At 31.3% G+C, this 27,184-nt stretch overlaps 1 protein-coding gene across 4 annotated transcripts in view; it reads right to left on the bottom strand.

Annotated features, from left to right (window-relative positions):
- Positions 1–27,184, bottom strand: part of MIPOL1 (mirror-image polydactyly 1) — a 251,386-nt gene that overhangs the window by 177,731 nt on the left and 46,471 nt on the right. For 2 of the 4 annotated variants that reach the window (XM_031453612.2, XM_031453613.2), the window contains exons 2-5: positions 24,313–24,391; positions 7,121–7,352; positions 5,495–5,630; positions 4,040–4,145 (exon numbers count right to left, since the gene is read on the bottom strand). In XM_031453612.2, coding sequence (XP_031309472.1) covers positions 4,040–4,145; positions 5,495–5,630; positions 7,121–7,352; positions 24,313–24,331 — 493 coding nt within the window. In that variant the 5' untranslated portion in view covers positions 24,332–24,391. Of the gene's footprint in view, positions 1–4,039; positions 4,146–5,494; positions 5,631–7,120; positions 7,353–16,477; positions 16,549–24,312; positions 24,392–27,184 lie in introns of all 4 variants that reach the window. The other 2 variants (XM_031453611.2, XM_031453615.2) reach the window with 2 other exon arrangements.

The raw sequence follows: 27,184 nt of genomic DNA, 5'->3' as shown, positions 1-27,184 counted from the left end.
AAGAAGTGACTGCAAAAAAAAAGATATGTTTGAAATACGAAATCTATTTTATTTGCTGATATATATTCAGGGCCTAACACAGTGTCAAGTACAAAACACCCCCTCAAGAAATATTTCTTGCTTAATTTTTGAAGAAGTTAGCATAGTTCCTATAAAGTGCCTACTAAAAACAGTATCTATAGTGACAACGATGATGACGGTATTGGTGATGGCAAAAAAGGAGGGGAAGGTAAAAAGGGTAACCATTTGAGATTTTATCATGATATACGATACAACTGAGTTTCAAAGTCTCATGAGATCACATTAGAATGAAATTATGTAAAAACAGGGAAGCAAAGGAAACACTATTGTAACAGTCTACATGAAGGTTTATTATAGGTATACATTAGATTAAAGCCCAAATCCTTTGTATCCCATTTCTTTTATTTTGGATTCATGTTTAAGTAACATGTATAAGTGCTAATAAATATATATATCTCAATGGTAATTTTTCTCATCATCCAATCCTCTGTTCCCCAATTTTTTTTTTACTTTTCTATTTATATCCCTTTTAAAGTCTATTAATAATGAACTATTATTTTAATTAAAAGCTAAACAGAACAAAAAAACATTCTTTGACGTCTGACATTATCAAAGGTTTAAGAACTTCATAAGGATAAAAATTTTCAAATATTAACATTAGCTACAACTGACTGAGTGCCAGTTATATACTAGGTGCTTTTCTACATTATCTCTAATCCTTAAAATAATCTGGTAAATTAGTTAATATTCATATCTTACATGGGAGAAAGTAAACCTGGAGAGGTTAATAAGTAACTTGCCTGCAGGCACATAGTTGGTATTAAGTGTCAAAGCTGTGATTTGAACCTCAGTCAATCTGATTCCAAGACATTTCATCTTCATATTGTTTCAATCTGACTTACAGAGCACTGGGCACATTTTGTTTTATATGGTTTTGATTATACCAGATTCTTATTCTTATAAGTTATACAACCAGATGGGGAAACAAGATGGACTAACATATACAAGTTACATAATAAATATAAAGACATAAAATAAGTAAAAGGGAAATTTGAAAGACAAGAAAAATGGCACAGGTAAAATAGTAAGATTTGATCAAAGACATCATTTGAATTTCATAAAACTTTGGTTTATGTGGTCTTTATCTATCAAACCTATCACAGAAATTATTTTAAGATTAGAGAGCAAGTAACTTATAAAAAAAATCACACCTTTTAAAAGTAACATTTACTTTTTCTAATACTAAATCTAATCCACACTCATTGCAGAAAATCTGAAAAGACAGAAAACTGATAATTGAAGCATTAATACATCCATTAATACTAGCAAAATTTGACTCATTTTATATTACATACATGTACATTATTTTTAACAAAAACTATATCATAAATGCAGTTCCCCCTACATCTTTCAATTAGTTATAAATATTTTCACTTATCATCAAATATTCTCCAGATAGGGTTTTGATGTCCATAGCATAAATGTACCTGAATTTATTTAACCATTGCCTTATTATTAAACTGATTCTAATTCTATTGCTATCATAACTAATACTGATATGAATATCCTTATATATATATAAGTAGTTACATTTTATACACTCAAAGAAAATGGCTATTTCACTTGAAAAACCTATAGGTATACACTTTTGTATCCTATTTGCAATTTCCAATGTTCAGATGTTTTAGCATGTTATTTCTTTTAATATGGAATATTTTAACTTTTAAAACATTTATATTCTGCTTAAGTACACTGTAATACTTTTATGTGTATGCATATTTTTAATATATTTTTGCAAATACACTTTTAATTTGAATATAAATATGAGCAGTGATAGAAACAAATATCCATGCTTATATGGATTCTTTGTTCTTTCATATGACTAAACAAAACATTTTTCACGTACAATCATAGTACTACAGTGTTTCTCTTTCTATCAGGGTAGTGACACAGTTGTTTTTGTTACTGTGTTTAGCTTTCTGACTGCACTTACTACTGATCAAGTAGAAGATACTTTTTTAAGATAATCTTTTTTAAAAAAATAAACTTTCAAAAAAGTTATATATAATGAGAAAATGTGAAAAAATACCAGAGTCTACCTAGGGTCAGTTGATGAATTTCTTGTAGTTTCAAACCAATGGATTTCTTAAACAATTCAGTTTTTTTTCCTTTTGACATATTACAATCATAATAATTCTTTCTAATGTTAAAAATAAAATACCTTAAATCTTTTTTAATAGGCTAGAACTGAAACATTAAAAAGTATAAAGATAAATTTTGAAAATTTATACTTTAAAAAACTTTAGGGAACTTAAATTTTGTGTCATTTTGTAACTAAATGAATGGACCTATCTCTTTTAACTAGATTGCTTAGCTCCAGAGAAACTATATAGCAATTTTATTTTCATCAATTTAGGAGGCTATAAAAACATACTAAACATCTTTCAAATATTTAACATTTACTAAAATAATACTTTGTCATTAATGAAAAGAACTTGATTAACAAGAATCATAAAGCAATCAGTCTTTCCACTTTATGCATGCATGATTCATACTGTTTAGTCATAGGGAACCCTTAAATATATACCAATAAATAAATATTTAAAGTATACAATTAGCTATGTTATGCAAAAGTTTAAAAAGCAAATATTAATTTTAAATGAGTTTTCCCCTCCAAGAGATAAATGAGCTATGCAGACACATTAATTCATGATTTTCAGTAAATCACAACGGCCTAAATCTTATTAAATCACTTCTGTAAAACACACAGAAACAAATGTACTTCTTGAGATAACATTCTAGCAATTAGTATAGATACCTGATTATAAAAAGCCAAGAAATTCCTAAATTGTTCTAAATTCATATTTGAATTATTCATTTTTAACATACTGTTAATTTTCCTTAAAATACATTGCTCTCATATTTCCCAACTAAAAAAGAAACAAAGAATTCATAATAGTTTAACATTAACAGAAAAGCAACCATCTGGTATATAGCTAGAATATTTATTTATGGTCATCATTTATGGTCACATTTTCATAGTGATGTTTAGTTCTACCTTGCACAGGAATATTCTGAAGAAACTCTGTATCTGTTAATCATGTCTCTGATCTAAAATACCAGAATCCTTTCATATAGGCACCCAGGTTAAGTGGTTTCTAAAGTATGATTATAACTTCAAACTAATCACAAAATACAATTTTTCTTAAAAGCATTCTAACTGATACAAAAAAAATAAGTATCTACAAAATACTTTTGAATGCTAATTTCTACAGTTCTTTGAAACGTCTCTTTCCTTAATACACTAAAACAGTGTGAGGGAACAGTCACAGGGTCACATACAATAGAGAGATCCATTAGAGACAATGACAATCATCTGATCATATTTGTAACATAACACAGATATATTTTTTAAATGTTCTCCCTGCAGAGACCTGTAAGTGAAGATAGGCTCCAAAACATATTTAAAGCAGTCATTTATAATCTTAAAACTTTGGCAACCTTTTACTTTAATCTTTTCAGGGAAAACATCTTCATCATCATCCACATCATCAGATGAAAATTTATTAACTGCACAAAGCAGATTTTTGAATCAAATATAGGTTTCCATTGGCAATGAATACTTGACTACCTTCATACAAAGGAGAACGAGCTAAAACAGAAAGTGGTATCTGAACTGTAGTTGAAAGGTAGAGGCACTGGTAATCATTATTTCCCCTTGTTTGTTCAGGCCCTTCCAACAAAACAAACAACCTTTTTGTGATTGGATTGACATGGTGTTAACAATGCATTTAATGCCCAAATCAGTATGAATACAGGTAAAGCTCTCACTAATACCAGTACCAGGATGTTAAAGCCACCTATTTTCTAAGCAGCCAAAAAAAAAAAAAAAAAAAAAAAAGACAGAGCTTCCCCTCCTTTGGCAAATAAGCTAGTATGCTAGTATTCACCAAGCTACATCATAAAATAATCTTGTGTATGATTTTTAATGCCATATGTTAATACTCGTCTACTATACCTGCTGTCTTTTCAGCAATTTGAGCTTCTGTTGCTTTTTCTTGGAGTTCGAGCTTAAGCTTTAGTTTTCTCTGTTCTTTGTCTTCTTTAGTCAGTTTTTCTTGAAGCTGAAACACATTGAAAAAAACATAGATTCTTATCCAATAAATTTTTTGCACAAATATAATTAATCCCAAAGTTAATTTTTGCTTTTTTCTACACCCTTATATAATATTACATTTAACTTCTTGAATAAACAACTCTAGGGGAAAAATAATATTTAAAGTATTAAGACATTTTATAAAATAATAATTACTGAAATGATAAGGAAATTATAAAAACATTTTAATACACAATTGATGTATGTGTATAGAAAAATGAAATTAAAGGAACTATATTATTATTAAAAATAACTACTGCAAAAAGCAATCTGATTCATTCTTTTGTCTTAAAGTAAGAGACTTGGAAGGGACTACCCTAATAAAACAATGGATAGCACAAATTACAGCTTCTCATAGTAATTCCAATATTTTGAAACAAAATTAATTAAGATAATAATCTTTATATCTGATACAAATCTCTCTCTGAGAATGCTATCCCATCATATTCCATTTAAATTGGCATTAGCACCTGACTCATAATTGGCATGTAATAAATAACTGCTAAATGGAAGTACAGAAAATATCTCATGCTTTCATACGGAATCCCTCCAAACTTTTATTTTTAATTTCTCCTAGGCTTTTGTCATTTGTGTTGTTTTCATCAAACATGATCAAGATCCCTAACATCATGCTTCAGTTTGATTAGGTCAAACAACTAGAATATTAGAATCAGAAAAGTATATAGGTGTTAAGAAAAGAAAGTGTATAAAATGAACATTATTTAATAACATTTAAAGCTCAAAGGAATATAACTAGAAAACCAGTCAGAAAGATAAAACATGACATGACAAATTGGATTGGACAAAATACAGCAGCAAAAAATAACACAAGGTAAATGACAATATTGCCAAGCCTTGCTACTTTAAAGTTTAATTACATATTATTAGTGAGGTGAAATACAGGGCACAAATACTAACAAAAAAGGAAAAAAGTTAAGAAAGTAGCATGAAACCAACGCATTATATTTCTCACTGTCTATAATACTGAATGAATCTTTTTTTAAAGGTACCTCTGCAAGGTACTATAGATCTATGAAAAAGGAAATGGTATCACAAGCCAGCAAGGCAGGAAACCAAGAAATTGCTTTTCATAGCTCATGTCTCAACTCAATCATATCCTGATGGAATGGTATGGCAACAGCATAAAGCTACTGCTAAAGGATTAAAGTACACAATAAAACTGAATTATGATGGTTGACAAAGCAAACTTGGAAGGTCAACAGCTAAAAGCATACTGTACAATTATCAGCACCACACTCTCACCAACTGAGCTAACTGGCCCACTTCCGTATATTTATCAGACTTTCTATATTGTACCTTTTTATTGCTTGCTTTGAGAACGTCCAATTCTTTTAGAAGAAATGCTATTGTCTTCTCTTTATTTAAGTCTGAAGTAACTTCATGAGGAATCATGTATTCATAATGCAAATCATTACTTTTATGTTCCATAATTCTGTAATAAAGAAAACTATTAAAATATGTATATATATAATTTCTACTATACAAGGTCTCTACATTTTACACTTCAAATGGAGGAAATAAATTTAATTGTAACAATAAATGTATAAAGTTACTTAATTCAAAATTTCTCTGTATTCACTGTTAAGAAAATACCATGGATGAAAAAGAATAAATATTACAATTTCACAGAGGTGCTAATCTATCAACTGAGAAAGCTAAATCTGTGAAAAGCATTTAGTAATGTCTATAGAGACTCATGGTTCAGTATATTTAAAGAATTCAGATTTAAAGGGGTTGTAAATATTAAATCAAGCTGCACTTTTGATCAGGAGTTTAGATACATTTCTCACTTTTCAGAAAATGGGAACAATAAATTTTTTTTTCATTATAAGTGACAGAACATCATAGTTTCATTATTAAATTCAAAACACATCAAAAATGAAAACCTAGTCCTGTAACATTTAAGGGTAAGCAAAAAAAAGTTTTGACCATGTATGTGCAATTTGAGGACAATATTGACTTGTCATCAAGTACTATAAAGGAAAGGACAAGAAAAGAGATGGCTTTGACTCAATCTCTACTATTTACTTTTTCCATGTGGTTACAAAATGCTTATCACCTCTTCATTCCTACCCTCTAAAAATGTACTCCAGTCTGCACTCTGGTAAGAACATAACTGATTGCTAAGAAATAGGAACATATTAATATATCTACTTCATTACATGTTCATTAACATATCCACTAAATAATTTTTAAGTAAACAGAAGTAGCAATTCCTACGTAAAACTGTTAAAATAGTATTCTATAAAATATGATTTTATCTGGACTGAAAATATAATATTTATACTTCAATATAATTTAATAAATATATTAATCATTGAAAATCTTTAAATTTAGCTGTATAGTACATAACTGATTATCAAAGTACCTTACGCTCACAAGTAAAAGTCACAGGTGTCACAAATTTAAATCCCTTCATGAGACAGGTAGGTACAGGGAATGGGGAGAAGCCGGAGAATGTAAAATAATTAAGGAAGGCAAATGGGAGAGTGGAAGGCCCTTCTAAAAGCATTCAAATTCATTTAAATGAAGAACAGTGCTAACCAAAACCAAAACATATCTTTGGGCTTATTTTGTCATTGAACTGCCAGTTTTTGGCTCTGATGAATAATATTCCATTTACATCAATTAACAGTTATTTCGAGATCCCAAATGAAAGGTCACATAAAATAATATTCAAGAAAATATAAAACCTCATGGCCTTCATTCAAACTCACCTTGTGCCTTTTCACACAGTGATCGAGACACATGATATCAATGTAATGAAAACATAAAACTCTGGTAGATTCCCCAAATTCTAATATGCTAATGACAGTCAAATTTAGGCCACATCAAAAAGAAGAAAAAGAGAAACAGAGAGGAGGAAGGAAGAAAGAGTTCTCCCAATTCTTACTTTCTAAATCTAAGGCTGCGAGCACTCACTTGGATTTTTCTGTAGTGCAGTAAACTGTCTCATCACCTGGATGAGGACTGATGAGCTGAAAATTCCTCAATCTCTGTTCTGGCAGTTCTGTGTCCTCATTTGTAGCTTCATTAACTAATTCACTGGATTTCTGATGCATGCTTCCCTTAGAATTTACAGTCAGTTGCTCCTCTGGCTGTGTACTTATATTTCTCCCTGTAGTTTCTTGTTCAAGATAACTATGGGCTATGCCTGCATTTAAAACAAAAGAAAAACATGGTAACTATGAAATGCCATAGATACATATTAAATCAGTCAAATGAGTCTTTTCCTGAAAATAAGTCCTCTCATAGCTTTAAACATGTACTTACTAATCTTCTATTGTAATCAGACAAGCATGTACAGTGTGATTTTACCACTAATATTTCCATTTCCACAGTCTGAGGGCATTTAAGACAGTGGTTTTAACTGCAGATTGGCTGGGGAATTTCTAAAAATCCTAAAGCCCAGGCAACACTTTATACTAATTAAATCAAAATCTCTGGGTGTGATCACGATTCCAGCATACAATCAAGGCTAGGACCCACTGATTTAGAGGTATTATTTTCTACATTACTTTTCTTTTCTTGATTTTGAAAAATAGGATGCAGTAAGTTAATTGATTATAGTGAAGAGATAATGTGAATGGAATTCTGGTATCAGACTGCCTGAGACTTTCGGCAAGTTACTTTACCCATCCATGCTACAGATTCTTCTTTATAAAATCGAAATATAATTGTACTTACTTGAGTTGTTGTGAGGATTAATTGAATTAATGAATGCAAAGTACCTGGCTGAGTGTCTGGCATGCCAATAAATGTTAGTTATTTTTGTAATCATCATCATCACATTAAAATGGAAATGATACAAGGAGAATTATTTCTAACTTCCCTGTTATCAGCTGTATACTATACATTAGAAAATCTATTTTATAATGTCTATTTCATAAAAATTAATTATTTTAAGCTATAACTAGTAAATAATAGGTATTTCAAAGAAATAGTGTATATCTGATGTTATAGTGAAATTTTGGGGAGAAAAGACACACACACAAGTACACAAAACAAATTCTTTAACCAATAAATCAAATCAACAGGCACAAATACTGATTCTAACTAGTACTTTATTATTTCCAATAGAAATAGTTCTTCAACTTTAAAAAGCAGGTGAATCTCACCTGCTTGTTGGCAACTCCTTTAACCTGCCAAACATAAAATCCTTTTGAGGCAGAAGAAAAGTAGTTTTAGAATAAAAACGAAATAGGGGCACTTATAAATAAGGTACCTCTCACAAAGTATTTACTCTTTAAGGAGAAATTCTTTGCTTATATACATGCTGAAATTAGGTATAGCCAGTTGTCAACTCCCGGTCCTGAACGTTATCTTATTGGTGGCTGAATGCTATATCAGAAACAACTCATTTTTGGTCAATTACTCTCAATTTCACCTTGTTTGAGGGGATAATCCAGGAGAATGTGCTACCATAATTACATACTATGATGTATCTATGAACTTTCACTATATTCTGTTTTGATTTAAACTAACAATTTTAAGTATCTGAAGATTATTTGTTGGTTCTTGATATTTCAAAACACTTACTTGGTTTGCGTTAGATGTTCATTTTGCTACTTTTCTAGAATAGGCTGGTATTAGTACCCCCAGATCTGAATGAGGTATTATAAAACTTTATAAGTGGACAGTAAGGAATACCACTGTATCATTAACAGACCATGCTTTTTTTTACTACTAACATGTAACTTCATAAGTAATTCAAATGAAAGAAAATTATAAAAATTACTGAAAATATCAAAATAACAAAAATTGTCTCCAAGGGCATATCAGAAGTAAACTATTAGGTCCTACACTATTCTCCAATTAGTGAGGTACAAAGATTCTTCAAAAGGTAAAAGGATAAGCCAAGGAGCATTGCCAGCTAGAAAGAGCCCCCAGCTCCCCATGAATAATACATATTTTTGAAGAACTGATACTGTGTGATTTGGCTCTGACTCTCTCTGGATGTTTCTAATCTTGCTCTGTAGTAAAAGCTTTTAGATTCCTAACTGAAACTGTTCATCAGATATTTGGAAACTTCTCTGCAGATCAGACTATCCATACTATTTTACCAAAAATTTAATTTTACTTTAGAGTAAACAAAGCTGATTTATAAAATTTTCCTTCCTTCCTGCCTTTTTTTTTTGACCAACTATTTTAGCAAATATATTGCATAAATCCTCTGAATGTTCTCAATACTCTTCTACTCTGCCATACTGCATTACTCTATGTCAGAAAGCTTGACTCCCCTCAATTTATTTATTTATTCATTAATTTAATAATAATCCATGGAAAAGCTGCAGTGTGATATGTCCTGTGGTAAGTATTGGGAAAACAAAGATGAGTAAGAAATAGACTCCCCTCAAGGACTCTTCGCTACAATGAGACAAACTGATCTAATTATTTGAATACAATGTACTAAGAATGTTTGGGCTACAGAGGCCACGTACAAAATATGCTAGATATCTTGATGCTCAACTAAAAGACTTTGGGAAGATTCCAAAAGCCATTTGTTTCAAAACAGGACAAGTAGGAATATGCAAAGTAATGAACTGTCAAATGGTTTGAGTTAGGTGAATTAAAGAGAAAGGTGACTGCCCTTTATGACTGGATTACTGCATTCTGTTGATTCTTATTTTGTTGTTGGCTGTATTCCTTTTATAACTATGTAAGTTTGAAAAGCTAAAGATCTAATCTGTTCTTAGAAACAATAATTAGTATATATATGTAAACCAAAAAAAGTGCAGTATACTGTATATATGTATTTACATGTAATATAATGTGTATGTGCAGTCAAACTGTAATAATTCTACCTAATAAAACTGAAAAAAGGAAAAAAAGTATACATGTATTTACAATAAAGCATACACATTAAAAGAAAAAAAAGAGAAAGTTGACAGATTTTAAGAATAAGAGAACAAGAAGAGTAAGAATGAGTACAGAGTAGAAGGAATAGCTTTAGGAAAAACACAAAGATGTTTTTATATAGTGGAAGAGTGAAAACTTGTAAAATGAGTAACACTGTAAAGACAAATTCCAAGATGTGGTAGGTCTGGGAATGGGTTGATTAAATAGATTGATGATAAAGGTACCTGGAGAGGAGGAAATCAAGGTATCAGGGAACTGAGAGTGCCACCTTTCAAGACACTGAAGTCATTCAGCAAAATGGCAAGAAATGGAGAGGAGAAATGAAAGCCAAATGCAAAAGACTTCACTGACTGCGTAAAAATACTAAAGAAGACAGAGACAGATTAGAAAGCTGACATATGGTAGATAACAGTTATTTCTTGCTACCTTTTTATTTTGAAATAATTCCAGTCTTATTAAAAAAAAAGTTGCAAAAGTAGTACAAAGAATTCCTACAAATCCTTCATCCAGATTCCCCAAATGTTAACATTTTACCATGTTTGCTTTATTATTCATTCTCTCTAGGTCTGTCTATCTACAAATAGTTAATTTTTTCTGAAACATCTGAGAGTAAGTTTCAGGCATGATGCACTTTGACTTTTCAAATCAAATTGTAAGATACTGCTCTATCATACTGCATTTTGCCAAATTTTCTTTATCTTATTCAAAACTCACCTTAAATTCAGTTTCTCACTTAGTACTTTTTCTAACCAAGAGAAGATGATAGCATTGAGTGACTCTAATTCAGTCTTCAACTATTTTCCTAAACTCTCCAGCCCAGGAAAAAAAGTTTTTACGAAGTGATAACAGGACGAAGCTACTAAAAGCTCTAGTTGAGATGCTGTATTGCCACATCACTTGAAAAAGAATTGCTTTAGAGATATAAACATGTAAGTCAATAAAATGCCACAAAAAGTGAAGTTATGGGTCTGTTTTGTACACTATTCATTTAGAAAGATAAGTGTTTAAAGGAACAGCGTATTCATTTCTGATTCAAACTCATCTTTAGGCAGATGAAAGCTAAAACTAAAACTATTCTGATTCTTCTCCATCTCTCTCAAATGGTTTGAAAAGGAAACTCTATAACTTTCTTTAGTAATTTGCTTCAGTGTTGAATCATTATCATTGTTAATTATTCCATCATTATGACTAACAGAATTAATACATTAAAATTTATTTCTCCATATGAACTTGGGGAACAAATTATCAATCTCTTCATACATCTATGAAATCTAACTTTCTTTCCTCAAACAATAGGAAAAATTTTTATGATGACCATCAATATCTTTATTTGTTTGCTCTCTTGTGGGCACACTGTATTATTTGGACATAACAATTTGATCACTTCAAACCAAAAATATTTTCCAATTTTTGCTATTACTAGCTAATACTATCACTTGTCATGAAAACTTACCCTGTGATCATTTGAAAACGATGCTACGGAAGACTATTACTTGGTATTCCTCAGACGCCACCTACTGCTATTGCTAGAGACAGTTTATTCATCTGGGCAAAGGGGGTGGATTTAGTAAACACTTTTTTAGACTCCTAATGCATGTGCCCAAGGCTAAGTACATTATATATTTTGAAGGCCCTGTATCTCTCTAGTGACTTTCATACTGTTTCCAATGGAGCATTTCCATGATTGAATACGTTCTCTACTTCTGGAAGTATCCATATTGTCAACTATGTCAGTGTTAATGTTGCTATTAAATTCTCCATTCCTTGGTCTAGAATATTAACAGTACTTATAATATTTCCTAACCCAGGAAAGAAAGCTTTAGGATCCCCTTTGAGTTCAATTCTCCAGACAATTAAACATTAATGTATAATACACTCAGTTAAATAGAAGCTATCCAAGAAATCTTGACTCATAACCAAAAATAACTTTTTTCACAAGCACGATACGTAAGTGAGGTGGCTAGAATCAAATAGGGTTTCTTAGAGGCTGGGAAATTCTGTTCTGTCTGGCTTTGTAAAGAGTTTGTGACAACTGGTATCTGTGTAAATGGATTTGATGGTCCCCTTGGGGGTCAATACTGTTTACAGAGCTGTTTCTTCAGAGTGGCTGAGCTAGAACTGTCCCTAGGGATCCTACAAGGGTTACAAGAATAGCAACATCTCAGCTACCTGAGAGCTCAGTGGCAGAAATGAGAAAGAGGAATAGAAGTACTGCTGGCAAGTACATTCAAATAAATGGATCTCTTGCTCCTTGGATGCAGGTGCTACTTAGGGGCACAAAAATGAACCATAAAGGAAGTATCTGTTAATGTGCTCTCTGACACTTGCTATCATAATTGGTCACCAGTTCCTTAAACTCTATCTTTTCTTTTTTTGGGAAAGATTATTTATACTTATTTTGGGAAAGGTTATATAATTATAGCATAAATTTTATAAATATAGAACAAAGACCTCACATTTATTGCTTCTTTCTTTTGTATATTGTCTATCACCACATTATGTAAAACCATCAAAATGCTATCACATTTTTTTGCTATTAAATTAGCATAAATTTTATTTGATAATGGAATTACTATAGTCCCACATTTTAAACAAAAGATGTCTTTTTTCAATAGTTAATAATTTTTCTAAATAAACATTAGTTTCAACATAGTATCAGCTAGTGGCTCCTAATAACTTGTACCAACTCCTTAACTAAGTTACATGTAGATCATCTATCTATCTGTATGTGTGTGCAAATACTTATTTCCTTTATTTAATATTTACAACTGTTCACTTCCTTTTATGTGTTTGTGGGTGTTAGTTTTCCACATAGATACATAATGGCTTTTCTCCACCCAAATATAAAAGAAAGACATCAGAAACTTCTGCCATATTGTAGTGGTTCCACTTAATATGAGTGTATACAAGAGGAAAGTTTAGACCTTCCACGTAGAATACCGGTTTGCCTAGAATTTTCAAGCAAAACCACAGTGCATGGGCTCTGAAGACAGACTGCAGAGTCTGAATTCTGGTTCCACACATAGCTGTATGACCTCTACCAAATTAGTAAACCTCTCATCAATTTCCCTCTCAATAAAAAGAACATAATAATAGCACCTACCTCAAAAAGTTGTTTTGAGAATGAAATTATTTAATTTATATAATCTCTTGGAAAACTGTTAGCACAGAATACACACTCAATAAATATTAGCTATTGTTATCTGCAAATATCTGCTTTCCTAAAAGCAAGAGATTTTCTTATTAAAATGCAATAAGTAAATAAAATATAATAAAAAAATTTCTTACTAAAGTATCAGAAGACATGAACGTGGAAAATAAATAAAATGCTACCTTATTCACTGAAAAACATACAATAAAGAGAAAATATTAACAAGGTTAAAACTTGTAGTTAATATATAATGGTTTAATAGTTTGTATCAGATTATAAAACTAATAAATTACAAAAGCAATAGAATGTCAAAATTTAGGGAAAGATTCTGAAAGAAAATTCAATCTCATAAAAAGAAAATTAAGAGTATATTTCTGTAAATTCAACCCCATGGTAGGAAAATGAGAAAACTTTAAATAGCATGTTTCTGTAACTGGAACACTAGTATATTGGCACATGATATCAGAGATGATCAGGATCACAGCTAACAGATCACAAGTACTTATCCTTCAGAAATTCTAATTTAGGAAATTAGGAAACTTTTGGATCCTTGGCTTAAAAAATGCAAACTTGTTACCTGGATACCATACACTCTCTCAGGGGTTTTTCAATTTACTTTTTGGCTTGAATAGTTGTAAGAAGAATAAAAAACTCCTATAACTCTCATCTTCTGTATTCTCATGGCTCACATTTCAAATGTCTACAACCACATGTAGCCATTGGCTGTTAGGGTGAAAATACAAATACAGAGTTTTATGTGATTATAATAAGGTGTATTACATATACTGAAGGGAGGTCACAGACATGTGATGGAGGAGAGCCTAGATATAGCTATAAAATTTTGAAATAAGACTTCATAAAGGTTTATAAAGCTGGAAAATCATGAAACCTGTCAACACCACATAATTTATTCATTTGGACATGAATTCAAAATAAACTATATCCTTTACATTCCCATACGTAGCTGTATCTCTAGATAAACATGTCAAAAAGACATGGTGAGGTTATTTCATCTTCCATTAAGACAATTCAACGGCTTAGTGTACCCTATTCAAATTATCCACTGGTTAGTCATGTAAATCACTTTACTTAAATTTTGTTTTATTATTTTAAAAGCCTCTAAAATGGTGATACCACATCAAATTTTTAGAGGTTTTTGTTTGTTTCATCAAGTTTGAAATAGTCATGAACACATCGATGTTCATTCAACACAGATTCCTGTGTAAGAACTAAGCTTTATTACGTTTCAGCTTCTGTTAACATCTTTCACCATATGAAGGCCACGAACACAGTGTAACAGTGTAATTGCCTAAAGCTTACTCAATTAACTTAGGAACATATCATGCAAATTAAAGCTCTGTTAAAATTATATCACCCTAGTTAAACCATTACAAATATTATTTAGGTTAAAATGATTATGAAAACTATCCTAAAATTTGAATAACCAGCACAACAGTAATCCCTATTCTTTTTTTTCCCTAATGATATGAATTATTTGGCTACTTACTATACATTTCTAACCTTTTCAACCTTCTCAAATTTTCCTGTTTGAGAATAATTTACATAAAGTAATTAAAATACAAAAGAACTAGGTATATCTTAAATTTCTATCACTTCAAGTAAAATAGGTTTCACAATTACGTATTTTTTTGTTTGTTAAGTATGAACACATACCAAGTGTCCATGAATTCAACAATTACATAAATCATTTATGGAAGGTAACTTCCCTAGTAACAACTGTAAAGAGAAAAAAAACCTTGATTTTCTTTATATGTGCCTTGCATTTTATTCAAGAACATTTTTAGATTTGGAAAACAGAAGAATCACCAGCCAGATACTAAGTGGAAATCACTGAAATGCAATGTTAGTTCTAATGGATGGATGATTGTGCTTGGTCTTTTGAAACTTTGAAGTATAGGTAAGTCTTGATCACATAAATTAATAAATCCTAAAGCTGGAGTTAACAATAACCATTACACCCAAATTCTGCAGCTTAGCCCAGCCAATTTTTCAAAAGGTCAGGTTGTGAACTGGAGAAGATCAGGGAGGTCCACCGCATAGCTTTGTTGCCAGGCATCTCTCGTCTGGATTGTTGCAGGCGTTTATTAGTATTCGTCAGCAGACTCAACAGAGCAAACAAGAAATTCAAGCACGAATAATAAAATGAAATGCTGCTATATAACCCTTTGTCATTCAGCAAATATGGGACTTTTTAGCTACATTGTTCCTAAACCTGGGTTACTACTTTAATTTTTCTCCCCAGTGCTGACTGAATGAGTATGCATGTGTGTTAAATGCAGAGCTCCCCTAACAACTGCAGGACTGCCTTTTAATCTGTTGGTAGATGGACCATTTCCTGTGGGAACCCTAGCTATGATTTCCAGATCCACCAAATAAATCTCAGATTAAGATTCCAAATGAAACCTGCCTTCGGCAGATAAAAAATGTCAAGATGGATATAAACAGTAAAATTATAAATTATCTAGGTGTTGCATGACAAACCAATGTTCAATTTTTTTTGTTGACATGTGCCTAGATATCAAAACTATATGAGACATTCATCAAATGTCACACTTTCATAATATTGGAGGCATCATTAAAACTGTTTGACTAAGGACCTCAAAGTGTTTAAGCAGTAGCTCAAAAGTATATTTGTGCAAAGTAGAAGAATAAATTTACATATCAGCAGCAGCTCATAAGGGATGGGTAAATATTCTGTTTATCTCTTATTGTAATTCAGGTTACTTTAAATACAAGGTTTTAGGAAATCATTATACTCTATATGGCATCATTACATAACTTTCTATGCAAATGATGTGTGTTTTATTCAAATTCACCATTTGTTTCTTCAGAGGAAAAAAAACAAAAGCATAAAAGGAAAAGGTAGGGACTCCCATTTCATTAATCAACTATGAGTACTATACTAGTGCCTATACTCAGCTGCACCATAGCATCATCAGCTCCTTGTCAGAGTTACCATTTTTTAACTTTTAAAAAAAAGCATTAAACACTTGGGGCAAAAAAAGCCTCAGAAAAGTAAAAAAAAAAAAAAAAAAAAAGTATAACATATTCATTTCAAATGACTTTGAGGAGAAGCAAGGACTTCTGAAAAAGAAAAAGATAATAAAGAACCAATATAGGACACATTAGAGACCAATGGCCTATTAAAAATGCAGAGGAAGTCTCTGATGCTAGTCTCTACTGCATTCTCAAGAGATCAAGGACTTCTTTTTTAATGAAAATTTTTGTTTTGTCTTTGTTCTTCTTACCTGAACTAATGCAGCCTTGTCCTGGTCTTAAAATATACTGGTTGATTATAAAATATAGGCAATGAAGGTTTCTGAAAGGAAAAAATCAGATTTGCTGAACTGAAATCATTCCTTCTTTTAACCTTAAACTCTTAAAAGCAATTGAATAAAAGGTTTCTGTGACTCCAAATTCTGCAACATTTGGTTTCTTGATGAAGATTCAAAAACTTAAAATAGGAATTCTTTTGAATTGTAAGTTCTTTATGCTTACATTAATCTGTGGAAAGGATACTCTACACTCCATATGCCAGAAGTTAGAATTTATACACAAGCCTGAATCCTTCTGTCATTCCTATCACACTTCCACCAATACATGTTGCTGGTTCAAGGAAACTAATGTTAAATAAACCCTACCTATCCTAATCTGTTAGGAATCAATATTAATCTGAAAATTTTGAACAGAGGGGTTAAAATGACTCCCTAAAAGCCCAGGAATTACTTTAAAAAGAAAATAAACGTATCTTGTGTTTAACTTTGATTATATTTCTATAGTTATAATGCTCAAAATCAGAGAACATTACTATGTTTTAGATTACATCAAATTAACCTTAAGTCCAGCCAGTGAAACTATTAAAAAGGAGAATTTAGTTTTTAATTTAAAAAATGTTTAATTAGCAAAAACTAACATATTCAATATCTATACAAGTATAATTTTATCAACATGAACTTATTACTTTTACCTTTTCATCTACTAGCATTCTGATTTTAAAGTGCCAAAGAGTTTCAACAGTGACTAAAATCACTCAAACAATAAAAATGAAAGTCAAAATAGGATTTTCTAAAATAATTATTTTTCTTATTATCTTGTCAGCACAATTTCAAAATTTTGTAGCCTGATTTGTTCCAAATTTGCTTTTTCATTCCCCAAGAAAAACACAGGAATACTAAACACAAAACACAAAGAAAACCTGTATCTGAAACTTCTCCCCAAAAGATAATAATGTCCTACATGATAGGTTGTTTGATTAAAACAAACATACATACATGTACTGAACCCCAATTTTTTTGATTCAACTACCAGATTTATTTATAACCAAAAATAGTGAGTAAATGTAGTAAATGTAGTCACAATAGTCCTGCTCTACAAACAGCCAGTCAACCTGAACCAACTGTGTAAATGGCCATAAATTCAGTCTATACACCATGTATATTGATTCAGATCTACAAAATCAACAAAATGTCAATGCACACTCAGGACTTCATAGCAATCACACAAAAGGTGACAAATATAGCCACTATGGAGACCACAACAGCCATCTTAAATATGATACACTGAAATTCTAATTTTTAGAAAATTAAAGATTCAATAATAGTATATTAAGATTTGTGTCATACGTATGCGTTTCAGGAAGTGCTCTGGCATGAAAGGGCCATAACCAGAAATGAATGAGAACTTTTATCAAAGAGCTCAGAATCTTAAGAATGGAGAATTTAAAACAAAGCAAAAAACTTGAAAAATTCAAGTAGTTTTTTCTATTGCAAAAAAAATTCATATTTGCATGGCCACAAATAAATATGAAAGAGTTTGCTTATTAAAAGTAGAGTTGCATTTCCTTAAATCCAAGAAATAGTCACAAGCTGTAAAAAGAGAGGATCATACCAATAGTATAGAAATAGGAATAGTCTTTTTTAAAAAAGAAATTGACTATTTTTCATTCTTATTCTTCTTAGTGTCATTTTACAAATGAAAGGACCAAAAGTGTAGTAGGAATTCCACATGAGGAGTATAGCCTAAACTGATTTCAAACACTCTAAATGTAGTAAAAACAAACAAAAGAAATAAAAAAAAGACTCCTATTAGCTCACAAATGTTTCCCTTATGAGAATTTAAGGCTGGGTTCCTCATTTGTAGCAAATGTACCAGTGCAGTGGAGTGTGCTGATACTGGGGCGGTTGTGTTTATGTGGGGTTAGGGAAAAGGGGTATAATGGGAACTCTACTTTTCGCTCAATTTTGCTGTGAATCTAAAACTGCTCTACAAAATAAAAGTCTATTTAAAAAACTGTCACAAAAAGTAAAAAAAAAAAAATTTATGGCATAAATTCACAAATGCGAATTACTCATAGCAGAAATGATGAATCTCAAAACACAGTTTATACAAACTTAATAGCCAGTCAGAAAGCTAAGATGCCCTTATAAACATTTTTTGCTTTTTCATTCCATTTTTCTAATGAGACCAAGAGTAGTGATAGAATCATTCAAATCAAACTTAAAAATATGAAGACACCCAGAATCCCATTTATTTTTGAAAATTTATTTAAAAGAAGAAAAATTAATTTTTTTCTGAAAGAGTATAACCTCAATCATGCTTTTAAGAATAGCCTTAGCATTTCCTCTGGAAATGAAATCAGTCCTGTTGGCCCACTGCCAGTAGTTCCAAAATCACTCTCTCAAATATTCTGGATGGTCGTGTGTGAGAAACTACCAGTACTCTATTAAGTTAGGTCCTACGGAGATAAATAGTAAATTCAATCAGAACTCAACATGCTCTTTTTTAAACCCTTCTATGGCATATGGAAAATTAAAAAAGCATTCTTAAATTCACACTTGCCAAAAGGAAAAGGCACATTCGTGTGATGTCACTAGTCTGAAGATTTTTATGCAATTGGGATTTCAATGCGGATAAAATTAACTTTACCCTAAATGAACATCATTGATTCTACATTCCATCCTATCAAATACAAAAATATACTAAATATAAGCTATACTACTTTGAAAAAAATCAAGTTTCTAACGATATTGTGAATATTATATTTGAAGAGAATGAACTTTCTATAAAACTAATAATAACCATTTGAAACACTGTTACTTATGCTTCTTAATACTTTGAAACTTTTTCTTATGGATCTGCCTTTCACAGCTGGATGGAAAAACAATGACAACAACCTCTACCACTTACCTAGGCCCTGTAGAATATGTCAACAATATTTTTTAAGCATCTGTAAAGACCATTATCACCAGGAGACTATTGAAAATAATTACTCCTGTACATGAAATCCATATTAAATAAACTCATTTCCAGTTTCAGGTATGTAGTAGGGCTTTTACATACACAATCCCTAATCTTCAAAACTGTCCTGAAGGAATTAGCTCCCAATTCCACACACAATAAAACTCTGGCTTAAAAATAATTATGAAACTTGCACCCAAGTCCAGGTAGGTAGAGTAAGTGGAAGATTGAAAAACCCAGGTCTACTTAGGTTCAAACCTATGTTTTTTTCTACTATAACATTTTATTAAAATTATTAAATGCATTGATTCTCCAGTGGAATCTACCTTTAAGTTTAAACAAATAAAAATAAAATTAATAAACAAAAACAAGTTGCGTTACTCACTCAGAGAAAATATACCATTACTTCCTAGAAAGCCAATTATTAAATACTATTCAAGTCCTGTAATTCAAGACAGAATGTTTAATTATGTAGATATTTTCAAAATGCTCTTGAATTTCAAGGAGTGTCTAATCGTAATGTCTAAGGAATAATTTTTTTCTAGCAGCTATCTTCCTAGTAGAAATGGATATCCATTCTAGGCAACTTGACATTTCCTTCTCTTCTGCTTTAAAATAAAATAGTTTATGAAAATGATATGAGATTCTATCATCTTGGCCATAATGATCAAAGACATTTAAAGCATCCCAGTTGTTTCTCCATAGTGTTTCTAAAGATGTCTACTCTTATAAAATGCTTGCAAATCATGCAGTAGTTTTAGATGTAATTCAATTACAGAACAATAAGTGGGCAAAAATTAAAAAGAATAAATACTGGGTGAAAAGAGAGAAAGATAAATGAAGTAACAATAAAAGAGGTTGTTGGTGGCACATAGATTCCAAATGCCAAGCAAAAATAAACAGTATTCTGACTCAAGAAGAAACTAACAAACCACTTAAAAGTTATCTTTTGCTAGGTTTTAGTCTTTGTTATTTATTTTATTTAATAGAAAAACCACAAAAATCATGGTAACAAAATATAATTGCTAGAAATAAAGAGGACAGTTGCTTTTTACTTAAATCGGCAAGATAAGATTTTAAAAAATATCTACTAGCCTAAAATAAATTGCAACATGTAAGAAATCTATTAGCGTAAGCAGTTCTAGAAGTGGTTTTTCACCTCAAGTTTCAAGCAAGTATAATGATTTAGAATCATGTTCACTTTTTATGCTTAAAAGAAAATAGTCTAAAAACATATGATTCACATCTAAATTGAGATAATATAAGTGAAATTAACTACTCTGTGTATAAAACATATTAAATACAATTTCCTAAAATAATAAACCTAAAGATAATATTAAAGAAACTCATACAATTGAAAGGTTTTTGTCTAAAGCTTCTTTAAGCTGTATGATTCTTATCATTTCTTACCCTCAATTGGTAAGAAATATTTAAAATAAAGCAGACAATGTTTAATCTGGGTAGGCAGTCACCTTTTTAACCTTTCTTAGGGAACACTGACCCCTAAAGGTTCTATATTTAAATAAGTTTCACAATATTCTAAATTTAACTGGCATCCAGACCTCATTTTACCTATATTATTGTAGGTACGTATACTTATGGCAGACATGTTTATTCATAAATAACTCTTAAACTATTTCCGGTGGATTCCTGTGCACTATAAAAATGAACCATGTTTCTGCTAATTTAATAAAAACTACCAAAATTTAAGGACTATCAGGAAATTGATCACACTATTCCAAATAATTACTTATAATAGATTTCTGACCCCCACAACTTTTTTCTCATGTAGTTAAGTAAATAATAAGTAAATGCTAAAAAGGGCTAAGCAATCAATGACATAAGAACTGATTCTTTCTGAGGGTTAACTTTACATATGTCCTTTGATTATGACATTCCATCTTTTTTCTTAAAAAGCAGGGGAAAAAAGACAACCCTCAAAAATAGAAAGCTTTCATGAAAGGACAAAACATCATTTACTTTTTAAGAAACCAGATGTTACCAATATTTGCTTGGCAACGCACATTTATTCACTCACCTATTGCTTCCATCAACCTAGGGTTGTTGTTTTTAAACTACCTAAAGAAACCTGGACACATTTTGTAGATGTCTTCATTCATTCTAACTACCAACCTCAGCTTTTTAATGACAAAAACAGAGAAAAATGTATATCATTTTAACTGTTAACATTATTTACCTCATCAACACTTTGACATCAAATATTTCAGCAATGTTTCTACAATAAAGCTAGGAAAAGAGTAACCACTTCAGCACTCTTTATAATGAAACTTGTAAGATGATGCAACGGCATATTTGTATAATAATAATTTTTAATTAATGCAATTCCTTTAAAAAATAAGTAAAATAACTTTAAAGTCACTATTTACAAGGGCAGACTATGAACATTCCTGTAAGACAGATTTGAACAACTGGTACTTTATGATAAATCCCATGAACCTTGATATCAAAGAGATAAACATAAGAAATTTTACTGTTTAAACATATCAGTTATCACAAAACTCAAAAGATATTACATTTACCTGCTTAACTTTATTTCTTAGTAATTTCATTAATAGGCCCTTCATACAAAGGAATGTCTTATTCTTATTTCCAATGTCCAAAAAATGCCTAAAAAACGCAAATTTTCTTAATGATGTTTCAGTCATGTCTACTGCAGTCTGTGACTCCTGCAAACTATTTATGCATCATTGTCTTTAGCCCTAAAACCTTCCTTTCCATGTGTCCTAGAGTGAGCTTCAGCAGCTCCCTTCTTTTTAACATCTTTCCTGGTTATTCTACATTTCTGAGAAGTATTTCCTCTACAGCCCCTATTCTTTATATAAATTAAAAATAATTCCTTTGACTCCTTAAAGATCCTTTTGTCTATAATTTGAACAAGGCTTTTACAGCAATGTGACCTCTGAATAGGAAACACAAGCAATAGGGGCATCATTATTTACTCCCTCTTTTCTTATTTTGTACACAAATTGAGTAAAATTGATCTGAATTCTTCAAAAGAAGAATGTTTGCTTGCTTATTTGCATAAATGAATAAAAGCAGTTATCACACATTAGTTCGCAGCTTCACACTAAGACATCCTTATCACAAACTTGAATACAAAGAGAGTAGACCAAAAGTGTCACAAAATCCATTCACTAAAGTAAAGCCATTAACTTTGCATTAAAAACTTTCAACTACCTCACTCAGGTTTTACTTGCTATTCCTTCATATACAATTCAATCAGTTACTTGGATTCTCAACTCCTAACAAGTTGCCTAGAATCACAAATTAGAAGAGACAGGTTGCTAATGGTAGGCATAAACTGCAAGAAAATTTCTGAACAGTGTGGAAATAAAAAAACGAACGCAGAAATAAAAAGAAAGTATACTCAGTATGGCATCTTTCTATACCTCAAAAAATGCGTAGCTATTAATTTATTTAGTACATTGACAATAGAACAGTCCCGCACAATGGCCTTTAGCCTTCTGAAAAAGGTTAACAGCGTGGTTGAAATCTGGTGAAAAAAGAGCTCTGCTGAAGGAGGAAGAAATCAAAAAAAAGAGAGACATATGCACTGTTTTGGTAATAATTCTATTTTTAAATCATACAATTTAGAGGAAATAAAAAGAATGAATATAAAGGTTTGAGTCTTCAACTATATGTAATACTGATTTGCTTCCCAAGGATTCCAGATTTGCAACTATATCCAAATACAGTGTAAGAGACTGCAATTAAAACCTAACACTTTTTAAACCTCTGTCTTTATGGCTCTATCTTGCTCTATAGATAGATGTGCTCTACCTGCCTAAATCCATCCTTCCATCTATCCATCTACCATTTCTGTCTTTTTCAGGCCATCTCTCGGGCTGTCTCTCAAACTGTGTTTCCATCTCTGACAGTTTTCTCCCTCTGTCTCTGCATATCTGTGTGTATCTTTTTCTCTCTGTTTCTCACCTTGTCTCTGCCTCTGTTTTCATGTCTCTCTGTCTGTTTTGAAGTGTCTTTTTCTTCCTTTCTTCATACATCTCTGCAAGTCTCTGTGGCTCTGACTCTCCCTGGCCCCTCTGACTCCATTTCTCTATGATTGTCTCTTTCTGGGTGTGTCTTTTGGTGTGCATGTGTACATGTGTATCTGTGCCTGTACGTGTCTTAGTCTGTTTCTCTGTGTGCGTGTGTGTCTCCCTCTCCATGTACGTCTATCTTTCACTGTATATGTGTACATCTTCTAGGTCTCTAACTTTGTCTCATCTCTGTGTGTCTGCATGTTTGCCTAGGCCCCCTCTCTCTTAGTGTGTCTTCTTTTCCCCAGTCTCTCTCTCGCTGTAAGTCTCTGTCTCTTTCTCATCATGTTTCTGAGTCTCCGTATGTGTGTCTTTCTGTGTATATCTATATCTATGCATGTGTGTCTTTCTGGGTGTGTGTGTGCCTCCATATGTGTGTCTGTGTCTTTCTCTTTTGGGGTGAGTTATCTCCCTTCCTGTGTCTGTGTCTCCTTTCTCTGAGTGTACCTCTCTGCATGCACTTCTCTTCCTGTCATTCTCTCAGTCTCCTCCATCAATTTGTGTAGATGTATGTTTCTTTCTCTCTCCCTGTTTGTTTTCCTTTTTCTCTCAATTGCTCTTCCTCTGTGTCCCTTTCCTCTGTGTGTACATGTCTCTTTCTCCATGTCTTTCTTTGTGTCTCTTTTTCAGTATGTCAAGTCTCTTTATGTGTGTATATGTATGTGTGCACACACGTGTGCTTGTCTGCCTCTGTCTAGTACATTGGTTAGAACAAACACACTTCATTCAGTGCCTTAAACTAGCACAACACCTGGGGTTTGGTATTAAACCTTAAAAGTCCTTACCTTTTGACCAGTCCTCCATTTGTACTTCTGTTCTTGTTTGCTCTGGCAATGTCTCTGGTTTTTGCTCCAAGATTTGAGGCTAAAATAAAGCCAACTCTAGATAAATAAACTTAAAACAATATATCAGAACACACCTAAATCTTACCTTTGTTTAACAGAGAATGTACAGGATAAATGATTTTCTAAAACATTTATAATGGGACAATTAACTGTGTATTTTAACAGGTGAAATGAAATCTTTTTTTCTCAGAAAAAATTTTTTTCATTCACACTTGTATTTTAGTAAATACAGTTTAGGTTAAGCTTCTAGACATTCTTTGCTCCTTTGGTTAGGGAACCATTTAATTTACTTAAGTCTTTTTCAACTATATCTTCAACAATTTAAGAAAAATAAAAATTTTACTTTATTTGTTATAAACTTTATACCAAAAATTTCAAATTTATTGCTTTGAATGTATATTTTCATATAGAACATTTCATACTTGTAAAAGTACTTTTAAAATGTTATTCTAATTTCTTTTAAAAGATTATCATTAACTTGTGGAATTATTGGTATTTTTTAACTTGTTTTCATAATAAACATGATAAAAGCTATGCAAGTTTTTTTTTTTGCATGCTTTAAAAAAAAAAACAAAATTAGATTTGTCTCACAGCTAGAACTCTTCGTTCTTTAAAAGTCCTCAAATAAAGCTGTAGTAAGCTTCTCTTTTTCCAATTTTCTCTAAATATGTTGACCTGGAGTTAGCAATCTTTTTCTAAGTTCCTCATTTACTTTTGGATTAGCTGAAAATATAGGAAGTTATTAATACCAAAGAAGTATGTTCCACTCAATGAAGCCATTTCTCTCCATATTGCCCAAAAAGGTTAATAATAATTGCAGTCTTTTAATAAGAGATTCATATAGCAAGACATGTAGAAAATACAGTCTTTAATAACCTCTGGAGTATTTTAAAACATGTCTTACAGGCCTTAATGTGCTTAGTAATATACTATTTAAAACCATAATTTTATCCCTCTGCAATATACAGTCACTCTTCCTCATCATTTACCCAGCTAATGAATGCCAGCAATTAGTAAAATGTAATCCCATTGCACAATCATTTTAATGCTTTTAGCACTCAGAAAAGTAAACACCAAATTAATACTGCTCAAGCCATATCAGATCCTAGTTGGAAGCAAGCAATTATAGTTCAGCTCCTCAGGTGTAATTAAATGATTGGAATGATTTAGTTCCATAAATGCAAGTTAATTCATAAGCAAGCAACAAATATACTGGGAGTAATTACAAGAAACACTGACAGTCTAAGCAGGGCTAATTCTTTTATGAGACAGACATAGTAAAATGCTGCCCTCTCCTGGGCATATAAGCGAATATCTCAGAGCCAAAAACAAAACAAGTCTCCCCAACCCCCAAAACCTAACTTAAAAAGACACTTGAGGAAAAAAAAAAAAAAAATATATATATATATATATATATACACATATCTATTTCATTTCATTCCTTATACAAAATTTTAAAATTTATGGCTTACTGTGATAATTTCTACACACCCTAGTAATTAATGCTTTTTCTCATCAAGCTCTGAATATGAGTCTTAAAACATACCAGGTAATTCCTATAAATCTAATGAAAGTAAATCATTCATATATAACATTGATAGATTGCAAGTGAAACTTCTAGTACCCTTTTGGACTGCCAGGCCAGTGCCTGTATTCTCTCACTGGTAAATCGGAACTGGACTGTTAAGAGATAATGACCAACATTATGCTTTTATAAGTACTAAAATCTGTAATAAAAATAATCTGAGAAATGTAAAACAAAATACTCAGTATTATTGTGACTATACATAATGGCCTAAAATTAACTGTTTTTAATGAACTCCAATAACAAAAAAACTATAGCACTGGTACAATGTCATTTACAAGGTTATTTTAAGACATATAGAGTAGCAGGTAGTATATAAAATAAAATCCACCCCAGTTTTACTTAAACCATTCCCAACTTTTTACTTTCTTAGACTAACATTTGGAACAAATTTACTTGTATACTACTCGATGGTTATTAAACTTCTTACACTAAACATTCAGAAACTTATTTATTATACATTTAAGTTATGCTGTAGTCAGTAAGTCTGTGTTAACACATACGTATTTATAGCACTAAACCTATTCACAATTCACCCCTTTGACTTTCTGCAAAATTGAACATATTCTCAAATATTACCAATAGCACACAAATGTTTTAATTCTCTAATAAATGCAAATGATAACTTGTACAGGATAATGTTTAACACTACCCATAATGGGGGGAGGGAGAGAATATTATTCCTTTCTATTATGCATTCAGATGCACTAAAATAACCATATTCTAACTCATAGCCTATGCAAACTATAAAAATAAAGTAAAACAAAATATTAAAAGTCTTGCCACTAAGTTTAAAATGTACAGCACATTTGCTTTGCCCTTGATGTCACAGTCTTATTTTTCAATTCATATCTTGTACACTGTAAGTTAATTGCTTTTGGAAAGTACTTATTATTCATGTAAAAATTAAAGTGCCAATGTGTTTAAATCCTCTTAAATGACCATTCATGCATCTTTCTTCTTTAAGTACCAATGAAATCTGTCAAAAGACATCAATGCAAAATGGTCTTAAAGAAAGTTCTAATAGAGATTTTTTTTCTGCTAACACAAGATTTTCATATTCACCAACTTTACTTAAATTCCATTAATTTTTTAAGCTACTTTTAATACATTCACCAAGTAAAATTTTTAGGCCCCATAGTCTGTCATTTGTGTTCCAGCTGACATTATGAATATTAATAACAGTGTTATCCTGATTAAATAGGCTTCATGTGAAATCCCTGTGAA

Source organism: Camelus dromedarius, chromosome 5 (genome assembly GCF_036321535.1).
Source record: "Camelus dromedarius isolate mCamDro1 chromosome 5, mCamDro1.pat, whole genome shotgun sequence".
Taxonomy (NCBI): Eukaryota; Metazoa; Chordata; class Mammalia; order Artiodactyla; family Camelidae; genus Camelus; species Camelus dromedarius.
This window is presented reverse-complemented; position numbering and strand designations above follow the sequence as displayed.